Source organism: Cucumis melo, chromosome 3, assembly GCF_025177605.1.
Source record: "Cucumis melo cultivar AY chromosome 3, USDA_Cmelo_AY_1.0, whole genome shotgun sequence".
In the NCBI taxonomy this organism is placed as follows: Eukaryota; Viridiplantae; Streptophyta; class Magnoliopsida; order Cucurbitales; family Cucurbitaceae; genus Cucumis; species Cucumis melo.
This window is the reverse complement of record NC_066859.1, coordinates 30,323,404-30,343,556: the sequence shown is the minus strand read 5'-3', so window position 1 is coordinate 30,343,556 and position 20,153 is coordinate 30,323,404. Positions and strand designations below refer to the sequence as shown.

Here is a 20,153-nt window from a genome sequence, read left to right as displayed (position 1 = left end):
AATTAAAGAACAAACACAATTTCGTTTAATGAATTAGAGATAATTTGACGAATTTTACTATATTTTATAAATAATTTTGATATTTTGTTATTTTCAAAAATACATTAATTAATTTAAATATTGATTGGAGAATAGTATAAAAACCTAACCAAACCTCAATTCTTTAAGATACCATATGAACAAAAATCATATTTTAGATCTAGTCTTATTTTAAAAAAATAAATAGAAAAAAAAAACACTGGTTTGCATCTTTGATCTTAATTTAATTTATAATACAATACTTTGGGCTACATCAAATCCAAAAGACAGGTTTAGAAAGTTGGTCAATATCTTCATTTAATTATTATCGATCATGAACAATACTTTATTGGGTAATAATTGTCTAAAGAATTGCATAAACGTATAAAAATAATTTTGTTTGATTGCGATTAAATAAAAAGTATATAGATGTAACGGTTCAATTATTTAGCACATGTAGTTATCTTGCACTCTTAAAATAATTCTTCTCATATTCAACAACAAATTTTATATACCTAAAGAAAAGACAAATTAAATAGTACTTTATAATTTTGGGTCGAAAAACATTGTTAAGTGTAAAAAAACGATTTATTCTAAAATAAATTAATTAATTTAGTATTCGATAGTCACTCGAAATGATTTTGAAGTATAGTTTAAACAATTTTTTTTAAAAAAAGGATTTATGTTAAAACATTTTTTCGTAAGTAAGATAACTAATACTATTATTAATTTAAACTTTAAATTTTCACAAAAATATCAAATTACATTATAAAAAAACTTGACTAAAAATTTAAATTAATTAAAAAATTTAGGGGTTTAATCAATTAAAATTTAGGATATAAATTATATTTATCTTAGGGAAAAAGACTTAGAACCGGGTTCAGCCCAACCATTCGATATTGGTCCAAATTGACGACACGTCGTATGCCGCTAATGGATGATGTTGATTGCTGAATGCGCCTCTTGCTCTCGCTCGATCTGTCGTATAGGAATGTAAAGTGAGAACGTCATTTGTAATAATCCATGTGGCAAAGTTCAAATTGCTCACGTGGGTGGGGGCCATCCCCACTGTCCCTCTTCCCCTAAATTTATAGATTTGTTTCTATCTATTTTCGAACTTAAACAACAACTACTACAATAAAATATTTGATAATATTTTGTTATTAATAACTCGGTGATATGATTAAAGCGTGTCGCAAAAGAATCAAAGATCTAGCTTCGAAGTTGATAGTATAAACATAGTTCCAGTTGAATATGTTCGTGTTAATATTTATGAACTTAAAAAATTCCGACTTTACTAATACAATCATCACATTTATTTTTCTTTGCTTGAGTTTTCATATTAAACACGTTAATGCATTCATCATTTAAGCTCGATAACGTTAATACTGTTGAGTGGGAACCTAAATAGATTTAAAACGAACATTAGGTAGGGAAATATTGTGTATCAAATAATGTGTTCATAAAATCTAAAGAAAGTACACTTAAAAGAGTTTGGACCAAAAGGGAGATTTTAAATTTTCAATTATTGACAACAAAGCAAACATTATCATTCCATATTCAGAAAGTAGCGGAGTCGTCTTCTTTCTTGATAAAATACGAACTTTCAGTCGCTTCGCTTCTTTGAGTTTCATCTTTTATACATTGTTATATAATAACTTATATTCATTCAGCCTCCGGATCAAAATCTAATGATTCTTCTCTCTCCTTTCAGTCGAGACCTTGTTCATTGATTCAGTCTCTCTCTCCTGTAAGTCGAGCTGCTTTCGCTCGTCTTGACCCGTCAGAAGGACTTGTTTATATCCATATTCATCTGTCCTAATGTGTCTACAACAAATTAAAGCTTTCCTCTATGTATATATCGTGTATCTAAAAATGTTATATTATGTCATTCTCTTTGTACTTAGTGTTATGTTATGACGTTATAGACATATCATTAGACTAAAAATATAATTATATATTATTGTCGTTTGACAATTAATATATAGACCACATGCTAGTCTTCTTAATGTGTAGATTTAAACTACAAATATTTTGATTAATAACAATACAAACTAAAAGTTTAGAGATCTTAATAATTGATTGTAAAGATTAGACGTATAGTACGTCGTCTTTCTTCTTTTTAATTAACAAAAAAAGAAAAAACCATTTCATATGGTATAGTCGATCTCAATCAAATAAATCTGTGGGTTACATATTTGTTTATAGTTTTTAAATGTAAAATATTTGTTATTACAAAATTCCAAAAGACAACGCACATGCAGGGCAGGTGCAAAAGCAAAAGACCATCCCCTCACCATTATTCTCTTAAACATTTAATTTAATTTTTTTATTTTTTGAGAGAGATTGTTTTAAAAATTCAACACAAATGAAACATAGTCAACATTTTTAATTGTCTATTGCATCTATGTCTAAACAATTTAATACACATATCAATTCAATTTCATACTATATTAAAGTAAATATTGGTTTCTATATATATATATATTTATTCAAGAATTGTAAAATAAATAAATAACATAACCTTGACATATTAAGGTTTTTATAAATAAGCTAATTAACATAATTATTATTTTTACTATCTTCACGTTATTTATGTATTTATTTACTTTATTTGTCATGTTTTATCAAATTTTATATGATATAAATGAATCATCGGATTTATTTTTTATATTGATGTTAAGTTTGCGGTAATATAAAAATATTGATGAAAGTATTGATACGTTGATGATCACTTAATATCGTTTTTTTTTTTTATTTTAAAAATTATTACATAATGTTTTCAATTGAATTTTTAAATCACGAACATGGTTCAGATTGATTTTATACGTAATATAAAAATTATTTTTAATCATGGTTGGAGATGCATGCAAGCACAATTTACCGAATTTAACATTTATTGCTTTTCAATTTCATGTAGTATATTTAAGATCAATAGCATTTAATGGCTTTCAAAACCTATTTTGTGTGCCTAACATGTATAATAAATAGTATAAAGCTGTCTATTAAATATTCAATTTTCTAAAAAGTATTTCAATTTTTAATTTCGTGACAATTTAGTAATTTTTATGTTTTTTAAATGATTAATTCACTAACTTATTAAATATAAAATTAAAAATTAATGTCTTATAATCATTGTTTGAAAAAAGATATGCAACCATGTTAAACACAAAGTTATTAAGGATACGTTTGGGGAGGAAAAATGATTATAATAATCTTAAGATTATGATAATTCTAGTGTTATGATAACATTTGTTTCGGATAAAGGTTATTATTGGTAGTGTTATGGTAATACGTATTTGGGGGAAATAATATGAAAGGTAGTGTTACGATAGTATGTGTTTGGACGAAAGATTATGATAGTAGTATTACAATAATATGTGTTTGGGAAAAGAGTTATGATTGTAGTAATTTAAAAATAAATAATAGAATTTGGATTTGATTATTTGAGTAGAGTAATATAGGATTGTAAAAAAGTAAAAATTATGATAAGATAGAGTTATTTAGGGATTATAATAACCCTAGTATTTATTTCTCATAATCCTTGGGCTAACACCCGGTTTGGTCCAATTTCATAATTATTTTCTCTCTAAAACCCCACCCCAAACATACCCTAAAAGTCTATTATGTTACATGTGTGAGATACAATATATTTCTACTTTTACTCTATTTCATTGTTTTTGTTCCCATCAATTTAATTACAAGTTACGTTCGAATCAAAGATTATGAGAAGAGACCGAAGAATCCATGTTATGGAGGAGAGAGAGAAGATAGGACATTTTAAATTATTTACTAATTAAAGGTGTCCAATAATTATCTAACAATAAAAAAACTACTTAATTTCAAAACTATTTTATTAGACTATTAAAACCCACATGTTAAACAAATACATCCTCTTCATTTTTCTAAAAAAAAAGAAAAGAAAATTAGGATATGATATAATTGTTAAAGAAAACTCAACTCAAACATTTAATCAATTATATTGTTTTGACAACAAAAAATAACATCAACTTGATCAAAATAGCTCACTTCATTGTCAACTCTTCAAAACTTTTGAAAAATTTGATCCCTCACTCATATATATTAAAGCTCTACTTGAGAGATAGCCTTTGAAATTATTGAAAGAGATTTTAAAATTTTTTAATCTTTATATTGAATGTTTTTCTTAAATAAAAAAGATACTAATTTCTCAACCACACACACATATATTATAGTATAATATTTTTCACATTGGCATATTTTTTAAAGTTTTAATAGATCCAATTTAATTATTTTCTTAAACCTTTATCAAATAATTAAAATTCACAAAATTAATTGCAATTCAAATCATAAATATTTTAAAACAAAATCATTATTTAATTATCAAAATGAAAACAATTAAAATAATAAGTCCATTTTGGATCATATAGTTTAATTACATCTATTTATTATTAATTTATGTACGATGTAAATTAATATTCACCCAACACTAATTTATTTATTTACATAGTGGAGAAAACAAAGGTGACATCTATTATTCTAAAAGCAATAGCAACTCCCAAGTCGGAAAAAAAAAACATATAAAAGGGGGACACCCACGAGTACCGCCAGAAGTCGGCCATGCGTGTAGCTTCGCGGCATAGAACAACGATTCGTATTTCATAGATAGACTTAGACTACACATTGACCCTTTAACTCTGGTCTGGTTAGCCACTGACTACCCTCCTCTCCTTCAAACGCTCTCTTCCTTCTTCCATCCTTCCTTTTTATTTATTATTCATTTTCTCAATCTCCCCCCGAATCCTTGTCTTCTCCTCTCCCATGGTGTCTAACTAGCCGGCAACATCTCCTTTTCACCTCTCCGCAATGTTGAACCTCTTCTCTTCATCTCACCGCATTTCCATTTCCATCTTCATCTTCCTCTTCTCTGCGCCGTTGCTCCCTTCCTCCTCCCTCTCCGACTCCGATCAACCGCTTCTCGCTAACGCTACGCTCCTGTCCAATAATGTTTCCGTTCCGAGGAATAAGGAAGGTAGTTTTGCTGACATCATTGATCGTGCTTTGGAGAATGAGTTCAAGGAGAATGACCAGAATGAAGGTTAGTAGATCTTTAGATCTCGGCTCCTCACCTGTTTTTGTTAGGGTTTTTATTACTTTGGTGTAGCTAATTGCGGTTCTAGTGGTGAATCTAAGTTAATTGTGGTATGCGGTTGTGTTGAAACGGTTTTTTTTCTCTTTTGTTTGCTACTATGGCTCTAGGAGTAGGATAAGGTAGATGACTAATTTTTGATATTGTGTGGTTTAATTCTTTTGTAATTATTGGATACGGATTCCTTTTCTTAGTAAGAGGATGGTATTGCGAAATTTGTCTGGAATTAAGATTCCTGTATGAATTTGAGCTTTTCAATTTTATCGTTCAGATCAATACCTATCGATCCCTTTTATTATTTCTACTATTCTATTGCTGGTGTTTCTTGTTTTGTTTTAAATGTTCGAATATTTCGAGTAAATTTTCCAATACGACCACTGGTGGTTTCGTTATTGCAGCTCGTATGATGTTAATATATTCTATCTTCTGTTTGAGTAATCTGAGGACATTTCTCTCTCTTGCATTTCAGCAATTGATGCAGGAAGCTTTAACAACAGTGTAGCAGAGCAGCAGGTTGGTAGTGATATGTTTTGTCGATGTAGTAATCATTTCTTTTTAAAAAACCTTTGAGCACAACTTGTGAATTATGGATTTTATTCTGATTTTGAACGAGCAAAATAAACTGTTCCAAACATACGGGCACAAAAATGTGCTGATTTTGCCCTCATTGGTTGGCGTTGTTAATCAGGCAACTCTGGAGACTGTGGCAAGGGTAAAGTCAAAGAAAAATGATACGAAAGAGGAAAAGTATATGCTTCTTACTTTAGTATTACATTTCACTTTCAGGCCATGCTATACTGGATTAAGCGTGCACTTCCTTAAACACTTGTGTTTCTACTTTAGGTTTCAGCTTCAAAACGTTTTCAATTTGGACAGTGATAATAGAGCTGAAGATACCCCTACATTGATTGATCGAAAGGTATGAGTATTTCATTTTCTGTATTTTTTCTGTGTCAGATCGTCATTTTGTGCACAAGGTTGATAAATTTTTTTTTTGCTCAGGACAATGTCTTTATCATATCTAACTTCAAGTCTAAATATCCAGTGCTGCAATTAGACTTGAGGTATGTTTCTATTTTATGCAATTGTTCCTCAAGTAATGACTGATATTAACTTCTAATTTTACGAGTTGGCAGATTGATATCTGATTTGGTTATCGTAATTGTCTCTGCAACTTGTGGTGGCATTGCCTTCGCCTGTGCTGGACAACCAGTATGATTATTTTTACCTAAGCTATTGAATAACAGTTGTAGGATGTGATCTGATTTTCATGATATGGATGATCCTATATATACCTAACCTGTGTTATATTTTATCAGGTTATAACTGGATACCTTCTAGCAGGATCTATTATTGGACCTGGAGGATTTAACTTTGTCAGTGAAATGGTTCAAGTATGTTGCTCCTAATTTATCATTTATAGTTTTTCCAGGGTTCTTTTTTCCTCTGCCTAAAAATCAGAAGATAACAATTACATTTGTCATATTATTTTGGTTGCATGAGATCTTCTCAGGTGTATAGTATACTATAATAAATACCCCATCAGGCTATCCCTCTAATCTTATTTGTGTTTTTTTCTTCTCTAATGAATTTGTTTTATATCCAAAGTTAAAATGGTGAGTAATGAACCGATAGAGACAATATATACATACACACACATATAAGGTAAAAGAATGGGCACTCTACATTTTGGATTAATTTCTAGAAATTGCACGAGAAAGTGGAAGCTGACTAGTTCTGTGTGCATTGGGGTTTTTAATGAAATTTCTTAAAGTTGATTCTAATCTGTAAGGTTTATTGATAGGGTCAATTAAATGCTATAATTAGTTGCTACAAAAGTTTGTTATACAAAGTATGAGTTAGAGAAGTTGGTGTGTTTGTGAGTGTTTCAATAATAAAAAAAAGAATGAAGGGAGGTTGCCCTCTCAAAAGATCTCTCTTGTACTGTCTATAAACGTATACAACGTATATTTGTCTCTTGTGATGGTTATTGAGAGAGAGACATTTGTGGCGATTTGTTTTCATGTTGCCTTACCAATGGCCATATCCTTTCTTTCGTCCTCAAGTTCCTTATTGATTTCTGTGATTAGGTTGAAACGGTAGCTCAATTTGGTGTAATTTTTCTTCTTTTTGCATTGGGTTTGGAGTTCTCAACAACTAAGGTTAGTCTTATTTCCATTGAAGGTTATTCGTAGATGTTTATAAAATCACAATACATGTGCTAAGCCCAATGATCTGTTTTAGCTACGAGTTGTTCGTGCAGTTGCTGTTCTTGGTGGGCTTCTCCAAATTTTCCTATTTATGTGCCTCAGTGGGATCACAGCCTCGGTAATAACTAGTGCTTCTCTGTTTTTTTTTTCTGGTTAACAGAAAGTCCAGATGATCTTGTGTCATTGACCACCCTATTTTTTGGCCGTTAAATAAATTAGTTTGGATCCTGCTGTAGCCAGTGGTTGAAATGCTCAACTTCCCGATTGTTGCATAAATAAACTTTACTTATTTTATTTTATTGATAAAAATTTTGTAGTAAAGTTTCACAACTCTTTTCCTTCACTTTAACTTGCAGCTGTGAATTTTATTAACATTATTGTCGTTGTTGTTTTTATTTACTCATTTATTTATTTATTTATTATTATTATTATTATTATTATTATTTTGCAGTCATGTGGTGGGAGTGCTTCTGAAGGAGTTTTTGTTGGAGCGTTCCTATCTATGTCCTCAACAGCAGTGGTAGGATACTGTATAACTTTTTGAATGGATGACACTTGCATGCTTTATAGCCTATGTTCTTGTCTGTATGATAAAAAAACTACTGTCTCGGATTGCAGGTGCTGAAGTTTCTGATGGAAAAGAACTCTACTAATGCTCTTCATGGACAAGTCACAATCGGCACCCTTATTTTGCAGGTAATGTTTTATTTTGTTTTTCTTTTCATGCAACCCTGACATCTTAGGGGAAAAAACTATCACCTAACTCATCAGTTTTCTTGGCTTTGCAGGACTGTGCTGTTGGGTTACTGTTTGCTTTGCTTCCAGTACTAGGTGGGAATTCTGGTATTCTTCAAGGAGTGATGTCTATGAGTAAAGTGTACGTATAAATAGGAATTTGTTTTACACATGGACATACCTTCAAATCTAGTTGTTACGTTTGCAATCAGACATAGTAAATACTATAAACGGTTATCTCATGAGAATTTTGAGGGTGCTCACAAGTTGGCTTGGATGCTCACGCACTTGAGAATAAACCAAATAGTAATTTTAATTCTTGGGCTTAATGCTATTAGAGGTGTTCTTTCTAGAACATTTGGAGAAAGGACCGGAGAGTTCTTTAAAATGTTTGGTACTTTTCTTTTAACAAACTTGTGAAGTTTGAAGATTAAGTTTGAGCTCCTTTGAGTTTGTGCATGTTATTCCTTCTTGTGAGGTGCTTATTATTATCGGAAGAAGAGCAGGAATAGGTGCGTAAAACCATATTGTGTATTTACTATCAGGACCTCATGGAACTAGCTTTTTACGCCTTTTGCAGATCGTTAGTTATTCTTGATAAAAGAAGACCAGGAACTGGTTTTGTATGACATGTAGATTATACGAGAAATTGTAGGGTATGACTCTTATATTTACGAGGTTTTGTATTTCTCAACCAGGTTGGTGATCTTGGTTGGTTTTTTGATTGCTTTGTCAATTTTATCCCGTACATGTATTCCTTGGCTCTTAAAACTGATGATAAGTCTATCATCACAGGTATGCTTTATTGCATCTATATATTTATTATTCTTGAAAGTTACATACCTGATTTAACAACTGTCCGAATTTCAGATGCATTGTCTAATTTATTTTTCTTTGCAGACCAACGAACTTTATCAATTAGCCTCAGTGGCGTTCTGCTTGCTTGTAGCCTGGGTCAGTATCTACTTTCCTTTTTCTGTGTGAGTTTGATTTCACGTGAAGGTGTCATACTTTGTATTGTTATCATTTCTATCATTCAGGTTTGTCATGGACAGGGATACTAAGAACTTCATTATTTTTTTTAAATAAAAAACCAAACTTCCATTTTGAAACATGAAATTTTTCTAAGGGCATATGTAAAGACAGCCCACACAAGAGGAGACCTAACATACTCAAAGGGCCTCCAATCCAACAGAATAATGCCTAACGGATTATTACAGAAGGCCTTAGAGCCCAATATCCACAAGGGGGTATTAAACTCAGTATTCTTCCAAAGAACGCACCAAGACCATTGAAGCCCCTAAAGAAATCAAATACACCTCCAAACCTAAAACAAATAACAATAAGAATCATAATAAATAAATAAAAAAAGTCTTCCAGAGCACTTTTCCTTTATACTTTTGAAGGGAGGGAATGGGACAACTTCCTTTTATTGTACACCTTTCTTCTTTTTCTTCTCATTTAAATTATAACTCTTTGATATATGCCTGCTTTGGTGGGGATACTATTCCCTTGACTAATGAACTTGTATAATTTTATTGGCCGCTATATGATAGATTGAAATTATTTGTTGGCGCGTTTCTGTTAATTATTTGTTTTACAATTTCAGTGTAGTGATAAGTTGGGGCTAAGTCTAGAATTGGGTTCCTTTGCCGCTGGAGTGATGATATCCACAACCGATCTTGCTCAACACACACTTGAACAAGTAAGGCATTCCATTCCATACTTTGTTTCAAGAGATGCATGGCTTAATTGTAATGTCATGTTAGTCTGGTCTTATATATATAAAGTATACATGCATATATGAAGACGTGTGTGCATGTACTGTGTGTATATTTGTATGTATGTGTATGTAGGTGAATAAGGTGTTCATTGCTCTTGCTTTTGCGTGGGGGTTTCATATGCCTTTAGTTTGTTTATTTTTGTATGGCCTTCAGAAAGTTGTATCACAATATCCCAGGACTGGTTATATTCAAGATGATAGGCATGGGTGTGAAAAGAAATAAGGAAAATTAGGTCGGTAGGAATTTTGAAGGCCGAGGTGAAGTGTTGGATAAAGGGAAGATGGGTTCTTGCACTTTAATACAGACAATAGGCTAGAATTTTGTTTGAAATGTTTGCTTTTCTGTATGCCAAGAGTTGTGTGTTGATTCCCATTGAGTGATTTTATAATTGCTTGTCTACAGATAGAGCCTATAAGGAACTTTTTTGCGGCCCTTTTTCTTGCCAGCATTGGAATGCTGATCCACGTTCAGTTTTTGTGGAACCACGTTGATATATTACTAGCAGCTGTTATAATTGTGATAATTGTAAAAACAATCGTAATTAGCACAGTGGTGAAGGGATTTGGGTATAACAACAGGACAGCACTTTTGGTGAGGTTATATTACTATATCCTCGGCATTCATCCTTGTTCATGATTTATTATAATTAACTGGTTTTCTCTCTTCTGGATATTGTTTTGTGATGTGTAGGTTGGAATGTCTTTGGCTCAGATAGGAGAATTTGCTTTTGTTCTTCTCAGCCGTGCTTCTAATCTTCATCTAGTTGAGGTCAGTTCCATTATATTGCTTCTCAGGAAAAACTTTAAACGAGATGAATGTAAAAAGAAGTCTCCTGTTAATCATAAATGATAATGCACGATCTCTGAAATTCTTGGGGAACGTTTTGGCGTGGGTTCAGTTTCTTCAGTTCAGCCTGGACTTGGGTAGTCTGGCGGTGGGGGTTTAATTTGAGTCTTGAGAGTTTAGGAAGTTTGACGATCTTAAACAGGACCTTTTGTTCTATAGGCTGTACAACTATGTCGTTGAGTTGAAGAAAAATTGTGATTGGTGTACAAGCTTAGGAAAACCATATACTAAACAAATCATTAGGACTCATATTTACTCAAGTTTCTCAAAAAAAAAAAAAAAAAAAAGAAATCTTGTTATTCCAAAATGAAAAGTTCAATGTTAAAATTGTTTCTTCAAATTTCTTTATAGGAAAAAAGTGTTTGATAGAACTGTGTTATTTCAATTGACTAGCTTCAAAATAAAGTACATTCTCCGGGCTATTTTAAAATGTTTAGTTAAATGCTATTTTAATGTGACTAAGTTTAATCCAATAAAAAAACTGATTAAGTTTAAATTCAATACCATACACACACTTTTGTTACTTAATATTGTGAATCAAATACTTATTTTAATATGGCTAATTTTATCTTCACTATAATTTGTTTTATTAACTTCAAAATAAAATAATGTATACTTTTTTTTCTACTTAAGAAGATTTACTTTCATTACCTTGAATATGGGTAATCTTGTGTACATATATTTAATAAGCTGTTAGAATTAGTACTTTTGGAAAGAATAAAATATACTTTTGGAAAAAATAAAATATAAGATTTTATTTCCTAAATATTTCCTAAATCTTTTCCTTTCTTATTCCTATTGTACTCTATTTATACTCCCTTTGTACCTATTGTTTTTGTTCATAAGAAAAATAATAAAAACTAAAGTATCGTGGTTTTTCTCCCGGTTCTCGACGTAAGTCTCGGGTTGTTGTTAATTGCTTTCAATATGGTATCAGAGCAAAGCAATAACGAAACCCTAGAAAATAACCTAGGAGAAACCCAGATCGAAACTGAACCCGTCACCGCCGCCGCCGCCGCCGCCGCCGGAATCGCCGCCGCCGTGGACGCCGCCGTCGCCGCCGCCATGGAGAAACTGCTCCAGAACCTACAGAAACCGCCGATCTACCCAACGGGAGTGGTTCCGCAGCCGTACGCGCCGCTCGTGTCCGGCGCGTGGGCCCACGCGCCGCCGCCGTTTCACGTCACCGCCCATCCCGTTCCCTTCTACGCGCCGTCGGATGTCCAGCCGTCAAACCCTTCCGGCCATTCGCATCCTCATGCGCCGTCTACGAGCTCCGGACAGCATCCCTCAACCGTAAATTTGTCAAATCAGTACAGTAAGCAGCAGCTGTACGTTGACCCTTTACAGCAACCGCTGTTTTCTGGTAACGGAATTGATCAACCCCAAAACAGATCGGACATTGAAGCGGGCGAATCTTCAACGCATTCCAAACCAACCGAGTTGCCGATGTATTCCAAGAACCCGGTAACTTCGTTCCCTAATTCACAGTCAAATTATATAACTGGCTCTTTGGGTTCATCTACAGGGAATTTTTCAGGCGAAAAATTAAATGGTCAAAATTATTTTTCTTGGTCCCAATCAATAAAGATGTTCCTCGAAGGTCGATACCAGTTCGGATTCTTAACTGGAGAGACTGTACGTCCTCCACCAGGAGACGCCTTGGAACGACTCTGGAAAGGAGAGGACTCACTTATTCGGTCCATGCTGATTAATAGTATGGAACCACAGATCGGCAAGCCTTTACTATATGCAGCCACAGCAAAAGATTTGTGGGATACAACTCAGACCCTTTACTCGAAACGACAGAATGCCTCTCGGTTATATACACTGCGAAAACAGGTCCATAATTGCAAACAAGGGACCCTGGACGTAACTACCTATTTTAACAAGCTCTCTCTCCTCTGGCAAGAGATGGATTTGTGCAGAGAGACAGTTTGGGACACACCAAATGACAGTACACAATATGCTAAACTTGAAGAGGCTGACCGTGTTTATGACTTCCTTGCAGGACTTAATCCCAAATTTGATAATGTTTGTGGTCGTATACTCGGACAAAGACCTCTTCCCTCGCTAATGGAAGTTTGTTTTGAAGTCCGCCTGGAAGAGGATCGCACTAATGCCATGGGTGTATTGACTACCCCTACCATTGACTCCGCAGCCTTTAGCGCTCGGTCCTCAAATCATGACAGTGACAAGAATAATGGGAAGTCAATTCCTGTGTGTGAGCACTGCAAGAAACAATGGCACACCAAGGATCAGTGTTGGAAACTCCACGGTCGTCCCCCAGGAGGTAAGAAACGGTCCTCCAACGAGAAACAGAACTCAGGACGTGCCTACATTAGTGAGACTACACCTGCTAGCACTTCTCAATCAACTGATCCTACTGTGAGCCAGACCAAGACTCCGACTCTGGGTGCCATTGCTCAGTCAGGTATGCCTCAGTCCCTTGGGCTTATTAGCGTTGATGGGAAGAATCCCTGGATCTTAGACTCGGGGGCTACAGATCACTTGACAGGTTCTTCAGAACACTTTATCTCATATGCCCCGTGTGCCGGTAATGAAAAAATCCGAATAGCCGATGGCTCTCTAGCTCCGATCGCTGGCAAAGGACAAATAGTTCCCTTTGACGGTTTTGCTCTCCAGAATGTTTTGCATGTCCCTAAACTGTCTTACAATTTGTTATCTATAAGCAAGATCACTCGTGAGTTGCATTGTAAAGCTATCTTCTTACCTGAATCGGTTTATTTTCAGGACATGAGCTCGGGGAGGACGATTGGCACTGCCCGGCATAGCAGGGGACTTTACATCCTTGATGATGATACCTCATGTAGTAGTTTGTCTAGGGTTAGTTTACTGTCATCCTACTTTAGCACTTCTGAACAAGACTGTATGTTGTGGCATTTTCGACTGGGCCACCCAAACTTTACATATATGCAACATTTATTTCCCCACCTTTTTTCTAAAGTTGATGTCTCTTCTCTATCTTGTGATGTGTGTATCCGGGCAAAACAACATCGAGTCTCTTTTCCCTCACAACCATATAAACCTACACAACCGTTTAACCTCATCCATAGTGACGTTTGGGGTCCTTCCAAGGTCACCACCTCCTCGGGAAAGCGGTGGTTTGTAACTTTCATTGATGATCATACCCGTCTCACCTGGGTCTACCTTATCTCAGATAAATCCGAGGTTCCATCCATTTTTCAAAACTTCTATCATACTATCAAAACACAATTTCATACAAAAATTGCAATTCTTCGAAGTGATAATGGTCGGGAATTCCAAAACCATAACCTTAGTGAATTTCTAGCCTCCAAGGGGATTGTTCACCAAACCTCATGTGCCTACACTCCTCAACAAAATGGAGTGGCCGAACGAAAAAACCGACACCTTGTGGAAGTAGCCCGCTCACTTATGCTTTCCACTTCCCTTCCATCATACCTGTGGGGAGATGCTATTCTTACAGCTGCTCACTTAATCAATAGAATGCCTTCTCGTATCCTCCACCTTCAGACTCCCTTAGATTGTCTTAAGGAGTCTTACCCCTCTACTCGTCTTGTTTCTGAGGTTCCTCTTCGTGTGTTTGGGTGCACCGCCTATGTCCATAATTTCGGCCCTAATCAGACCAAATTTACCCCTCGGGCTCAGGCCTGTGTGTTTGTTGGGTATCCCCTTCACCAACACGGTTATAAATGTTTTCACCCGCCGTCTAGGAAATATTTTGTCACTATGGACGTTACTTTCTGTGAAAACCGACCCTACTTTCCTGTTAGCCATCTTCAGGGGGAGAATGTGAGTGAAGAGTCTAACAACACCTTTGAATTTGTTGAACCTACTCTTATTACCGTGTCTGACATTGATCCTCATCCCATAATCTTACCCACAAACCAAGTTCCCTGGAAAACATATTACAGGAGGAATCTCAGAAAGGAAGTTGGGTCCCTTACTAGTCAACCGCCGGCTCCAGTCCAAAATTTCGAACCTCCTCGAGACCAAGGTATGGAAAACCCTACAAAACCTTGTACTAATAATACAATGAGTGAGAATGACAAGTCTGATGTTGCTGTTCTTGAAAATATGGAAGAAAAGAACCGTGATGATGAGACTGAGGTTAGAATAGAAACCAGTAACGATGAAGCTGAACAGGGTCATACAAGAAAACTTGATGAGTATGATCCCTCTCTTGACATTCCAATTGCATTGAGAAAAGGTACCAGATCATGCACTAAACATCCCATTTGCAACTATGTTTCCTATGATAATCTCTCTCCACAGTTTAAAGCGTTTACAGCAAACCTTGACTCTACCATAATACCGAAAAATATCTACACTGCTCTAGAGTGTCCTGAATGGAAGAATGCTGTTATGGAAGAGATGAAGGCTCTCGAAAAGAATAGAACTTGGGAGATCTGTGCTCTACCCAAGGGACATAAAACTGTAGGATGCAAATGGGTATTCTCTCTCAAATACAAAGCAGATGGTACGCTTGATAGACACAAGGCAAGGTTAGTTGCAAAGGGGTTCACTCAAACCTATGGTATTGACTATTCGGAAACTTTTTCTCCAGTTGCTAAATTGAATACTGTTAGAGTCTTGCTATCTGTTGCTGTGAACAAAGATTGGCCTCTATACCAGCTGGATGTTAAGAATGCTTTTTTGAATGGAGACCTTGTGGAGGAAGTCTACATGAGCCCCCCACCAGGATTTGAAGCCCAATTTGGTCAGGAGGTGTGTAAACTCCAAAAATCTCTATATGGTCTGAAACAGTCTCCGAGAGCATGGTTTGACAGATTCACTACCTTTGTCAAGTCCCAAGGGTACAGTCAAGGGCACTCTGACCATACTTTATTTACAAAGGCTTCCAAAACAGGAAAGATAGCTATTCTAATTGTTTATGTGGATGACATTGTTTTGACTGGAGATGATCAAACAGAAATCAGTCAACTAAAGCAAAGAATGGGTGATGAATTTGAAATCAAAGACTTGGGAAATCTGAAATATTTCCTTGGAATGGAGGTGGCTAGATCAAAAGAAGGTATTTCCGTGTCTCAGAGAAAATACACCCTTGATTTGCTAACCGAGACAGGTATGTTGGGATGTCGTCCTGCTGATACTCCTATTGAATTCAACTGTAAACTAGGAAACTCTGATGATCAAGTTCCAGTTGATAAAGAACAATATCAGCGCCTTGTAGGTAAATTAATTTACTTATCCCATACTCGTCCGGATATTTCCTTTGCTGTGAGTGTTGTCAGCCAGTTTATGCAGGCTCCCTATGAGAAACATATGGAAGCTGTTAACAGAATCCTGAGATACTTGAAAAATACACCTGGTAAAGGGTTGATGTTTAGAAAAACAAATAGAAAGACCATTGAGGCATATACTGACTCAGATTGGGCAGGATCTGTTATTGATAGAAAGTCTACATCCGGTTATTGTACCTTTGTTTGGGGCAATCTTGTAACTTGGAGGAGTAAGAAGCAAAGTGTTGTGGCCAGGAGCAGTGCTGAGGCTGAATACAGAGCTATGAGTCTGGGAATATGTGAGGAAATTTGGCTCCAGAAAGTCTTGTCAGATCTTCATCAGGAATGTGAGACACCATTGAAGCTTTTTTGTGATAATAAAGCCGCTATTAGTATTGCTAACAACCCAGTGCAACATGATAGAACTAAACATGTTGAGATTGATCGGCATTTCATCAAAGAAAGACTTGACAGTGGAAGCATATGCATTCCGTACATTCCTTCAAGCCAACAGATTGCTGATGTTCTTACCAAGGGGCTTCTCCGACCACACTTCGACCTTTGCGTTAGCAAGTTGGGACTCATTGATATTTACCTCCCAACTTGAGGGGGAGTGTTAGAATTAGTACTTTTGGAAAGAATAAAATATACTTTTGGAAAAAATAAAATATAAGATTTTATTTCCTAAATATTTCCTAAATCTTTTCCTTTCTTATTCCTATTGTACTCTATTTATACTCCCTTTGTACCTATTGTTTTTGTTCATAAGAAAAATAATAAAAACTAAAGTATCGTGGTTTTTCTCCCGGTTCTCGGGTTTCCACGTAAGTCTCGGGTTGTTGTTAATTGCTTTCAATATAAGCCAACTTCAAATTAAATACTCCGGAGTCAACTGCTCTACTTAAATTATTATTATCACTAAGTTCTTTTAATTTTATAAAAGTTCAAGATTACAGAAGTGGGGAGGGGAGGGCAATCCAAATAAGTTACAGCAAACTTATCAAATGGGGCAAAATGTTGAATAACTGAAAAAATGGAAATATTGTTAAGATCGCCCAGTTATGTATGCATGTTTTTTGAACGATTGTTATGTAAAAATTGATGAATGAAAATAATACATTTTTTCTTACTGGATACCGATATTATGATAATTTTCAGGGGAAACTGTATCTATTGCTTATTGGGACCACAGCCCTCAGTCTGGTGAGATGTAATTCATTTCTGCATGTTTATATATCTATGTATCTACATGATGGTTTCATCTGCATCATAATATGCTGCTGTAATGATTAGATTTCTTTTCTCTGCATGGTTGTTTTATTAGCTTGTTTTGAGTTCTCATATTCTATTTGAGTTTTTTTTAGATAACAAATGTACTCAAGCATTGTGAATAATTTAGAAATAGTTGAAATTTTTAGCTCAATTTTTCATCAGAAAACAAGAATTAGTTCAAAGCCATTTCTTCAATATGATTTGACAGAAAGAAGGAAGGCATTGTATTGGAAGCTAGGACATTGATTTGTCTGAAGGATCAATAACAAAACAACAAAAGCCATCCAATCTACGTTGATAGAAAAAAATGAGTGATTATTTAAAAAAAAAAAAAAAAAGGAAACTTGCACTCCTATTACTTTTTTTTTTTTTGCATTAGTGTGTCAGCATTACATTAGTGATTTATTTTCTAAGAAATAAATTTCTGGATGGGGCATTTGTTAAAATTTCGTGCAGGTGACAACTCCTTTTCTTTTCAAGCTAATACCTGCTGTAGTACATTTAGGCGTGCTATTGCGGTGGTTTTCTCCAGATAGTCTCGTTGAGGTAGAAACATTTTACTTAAATCTAACTTAATACACCACAATTTTCCTTCACTCTAATCCGCTTGATCAAAATTTATCTTCATGTGATAATTCAGATTGGATTTAAAGGAGACATCATCCGCTCGGACAGTGTAAAGCAACGGGTTATGTTGATAGTCCAGGGATCTCACGATTCATGACATTGATTGTATGTCAATTGAAAATGAAATATCATTTTCTTCTCAAGGAGTCAAATTCTGGCCAGCTTATTCCCATGTGCAAGTGAAGTCGATTGAACCACTCTGTATATTTGTTCATGTTTTTCTAGCCATATAAAAGCGTGTCCAGAATCATTTTTTTGTTTCACTTAACTGACCACTTAGATTTGGAAAAAAAAAAATTCAGATTAGAGAGTACTAGAGATGGATGACCAGATAGTAGCCAGTACAATAGAGGAACCCTATTGTATTTGTCTTCTTCGCTATGACCTGATTCTTTGTAAAATGTATTATAGTTTGGATATTTATAATGAAATTGGTACTGCACAAAATAATCACTTTGCCTTTTTTTGCAGTGTAAAATATTGATTTTTACCAAGTTCCCATTTAAATCTCATCTGATTTCAGCCTTCCGTTGCTACTTCAAGACTCTTCATCAGATGGCTATCAGCAAAAGGAAAAAATAAAGTTCCAAAGCTGTAAGTTCATCGATTCCCTAAAAAAAAGAAAAGAAAGAACAATTTACTGACAGCAGCATTATTGATTGAAAGAACTGGTTAGATCCTTTGGAGGATTTAGTAACTTCAACTTGAATATATTTGTCATTTGACCACCTAGCCAAAATGAGAGGATAGAACTAGAAGTTCTTGTGACTTTGTCAATTAGCTATCAGAAATAAGTTAAAAGTAAAATGAGAATAATATATTTCAACAAGAGGGGGAAGAATTTATGGTTTTATTTTGGGGATTTCAACCATTTTAACTCTTGTTTCAACTTTTTGGGTGTCCAGATGTTGATAGATAGTTACAGGGAGTAAATGAGAGAATCCTTTGTGGTTGAAATGTCACTATTTCTTAAGATTTGCCTGCAGGAACTGACATGTGCTTATTTAATTTAACAGGTTAAAAGAAAAGAAAAAAAAAAAAAAAAAACCATTTTGAGTTTTTCTTCCAAATCTAGTCCGTTTTTCAAAGTTCATTTTTACTCTCTCTTTTTTAGACAATTGGAAGTCTTAAACAAAATTTTGAAGTAGAACTGCATGGGAATGATTCCCAATTATAATATGTGCTTACAACCACAAAACATTAAAATAAAAGTATAATTAAAATAAACCTGAAAAGATTCTTTTCACATGAAGAAGAAGAAGAAGAAGAAGAAGAGAAACAGTGATAGATCTAACCTAAAAACAAAAATAGCGATGTTAGCTATGGTCCACTTATTGCCTGTTTTTGTTTGGGCTTCCTCCTGTATTTTGTCCTCTACTTTTCAAATGAAGAAGACACCAATTATTTAACCTGTTTTTGTTGTCAATTTCCTTGTTTTTTTTTTTTTTTTTTTTTTTTTTTTTTTTTTTAATTTTTTTTAATTTTTTCCCTTCCAAATCTACATGTAGGTATATTTTGTCTGCTTTGGAATTTTTTATTTATTGATGATTTAATTTTAATTTTTACCCTATGCTTTCATTTTACATTTTAAAAGGGTTTTTTTTTTTTAAATTTCAGGCCATTTACCCCTTCTTGCTGATAGCAACGATTTAGTTACCATTGGCTTGTTTGCACAAATGTTCTTTCCCTTCTAAATATCATTCCGCTGGAGTTTTACGTGAATAATAATAATAAACAACAAATAATTAGAACTTAATGTGATAAAAAATCATTTTGGTAGAGGTTGAAACGAACATATTATTTTATGATTTACTGTTTAGTTTCTACGTTATGTTAAACACATTGTAGGGAGACTTGAGTTTAGGGTCTTTTTGGTTTTGACCAATAAAATCAATTTGATGATAAAAGAAAGTAAAATTGTATTTTTCTCTAAGTTTTGCATCTAATTTTTATTTGTTTTTTAGTTTTCAAAAGTTGCATTTTTAGTTCAAATTTAGTTCTGTTCTGTATCTTAAAATGTTCTTGATTTTACTCGCTTTTAATCTTTGGTGCTTAGTGTTCTTTAAAATAATTATGATATAAGATTGCAAATTTAGCTTTATTAGTGGTCAAAATAGTGAAAATTAATTATGTAATTCTTCTGTATTACCATTAAGAGAGAATAAGTATTATGCGAAAGACTTCGAGGTTTAAAGCAAAGATACTGAGATTTAGGAGTAAAATTCAAACAAAACTGTGAAATTGCAATAATTTGAATAGCTTTGAGGATGGATATTTTTTTCCTAAA

The 20,153-nt window shown here is 34.2% G+C and overlaps 1 protein-coding gene across 2 annotated transcripts; it reads left to right on the top strand.

The window, feature by feature from the left end:
* Positions 1 to 4,598: 4,598 nt before the first annotated feature.
* Positions 4,599 to 18,316, top strand: LOC103487787 (K(+) efflux antiporter 6). 2 transcript variants are annotated; one of them, XM_008446247.3, is made up of 20 exons: positions 4,602 to 5,095; positions 5,616 to 5,659; positions 5,835 to 5,893; positions 5,990 to 6,065; positions 6,149 to 6,210; positions 6,283 to 6,358; positions 6,466 to 6,540; positions 7,237 to 7,308; positions 7,391 to 7,474; positions 7,808 to 7,876; positions 7,975 to 8,052; positions 8,145 to 8,233; positions 8,790 to 8,886; positions 8,992 to 9,045; positions 9,701 to 9,796; positions 10,278 to 10,466; positions 10,566 to 10,643; positions 17,126 to 17,170; positions 17,696 to 17,785; positions 17,880 to 18,316. In XM_008446247.3, exons 1-20 carry the CDS (start codon positions 4,864 to 4,866, stop codon positions 17,961 to 17,963), a joined length of 1,749 nt encoding a protein of 582 aa, XP_008444469.1. In that variant the 5' UTR covers positions 4,602 to 4,863; the 3' UTR covers positions 17,964 to 18,316. The 2 variants fall into 2 exon arrangements, 1 of the variants encoding a protein (XP_008444469.1); XR_001762481.2 differs by lacking the exon at positions 17,880 to 18,316 and having other exon boundaries at positions 4,599 to 5,095; positions 10,278 to 10,471.
* Positions 18,317 to 20,153: the final 1,837 nt, after the last annotated feature.

Coding starts and splice junctions, on each gene's coding strand:
- LOC103487787 (XM_008446247.3), top strand. CDS start 4,864: ATGTTGAACCTCTTCTCTTCATCTCACCGCATTTCCATTTCCATCTTC. Junction 6,359..6,465: donor TCGCCTGTGCTGGACAACCA/GTATGATTATTT, acceptor ATATTTTATCAG/GTTATAACTGGATACCTTCT. Junction 6,541..7,236: donor TTGTCAGTGAAATGGTTCAA/GTATGTTGCTCC, acceptor TTCTGTGATTAG/GTTGAAACGGTAGCTCAATT.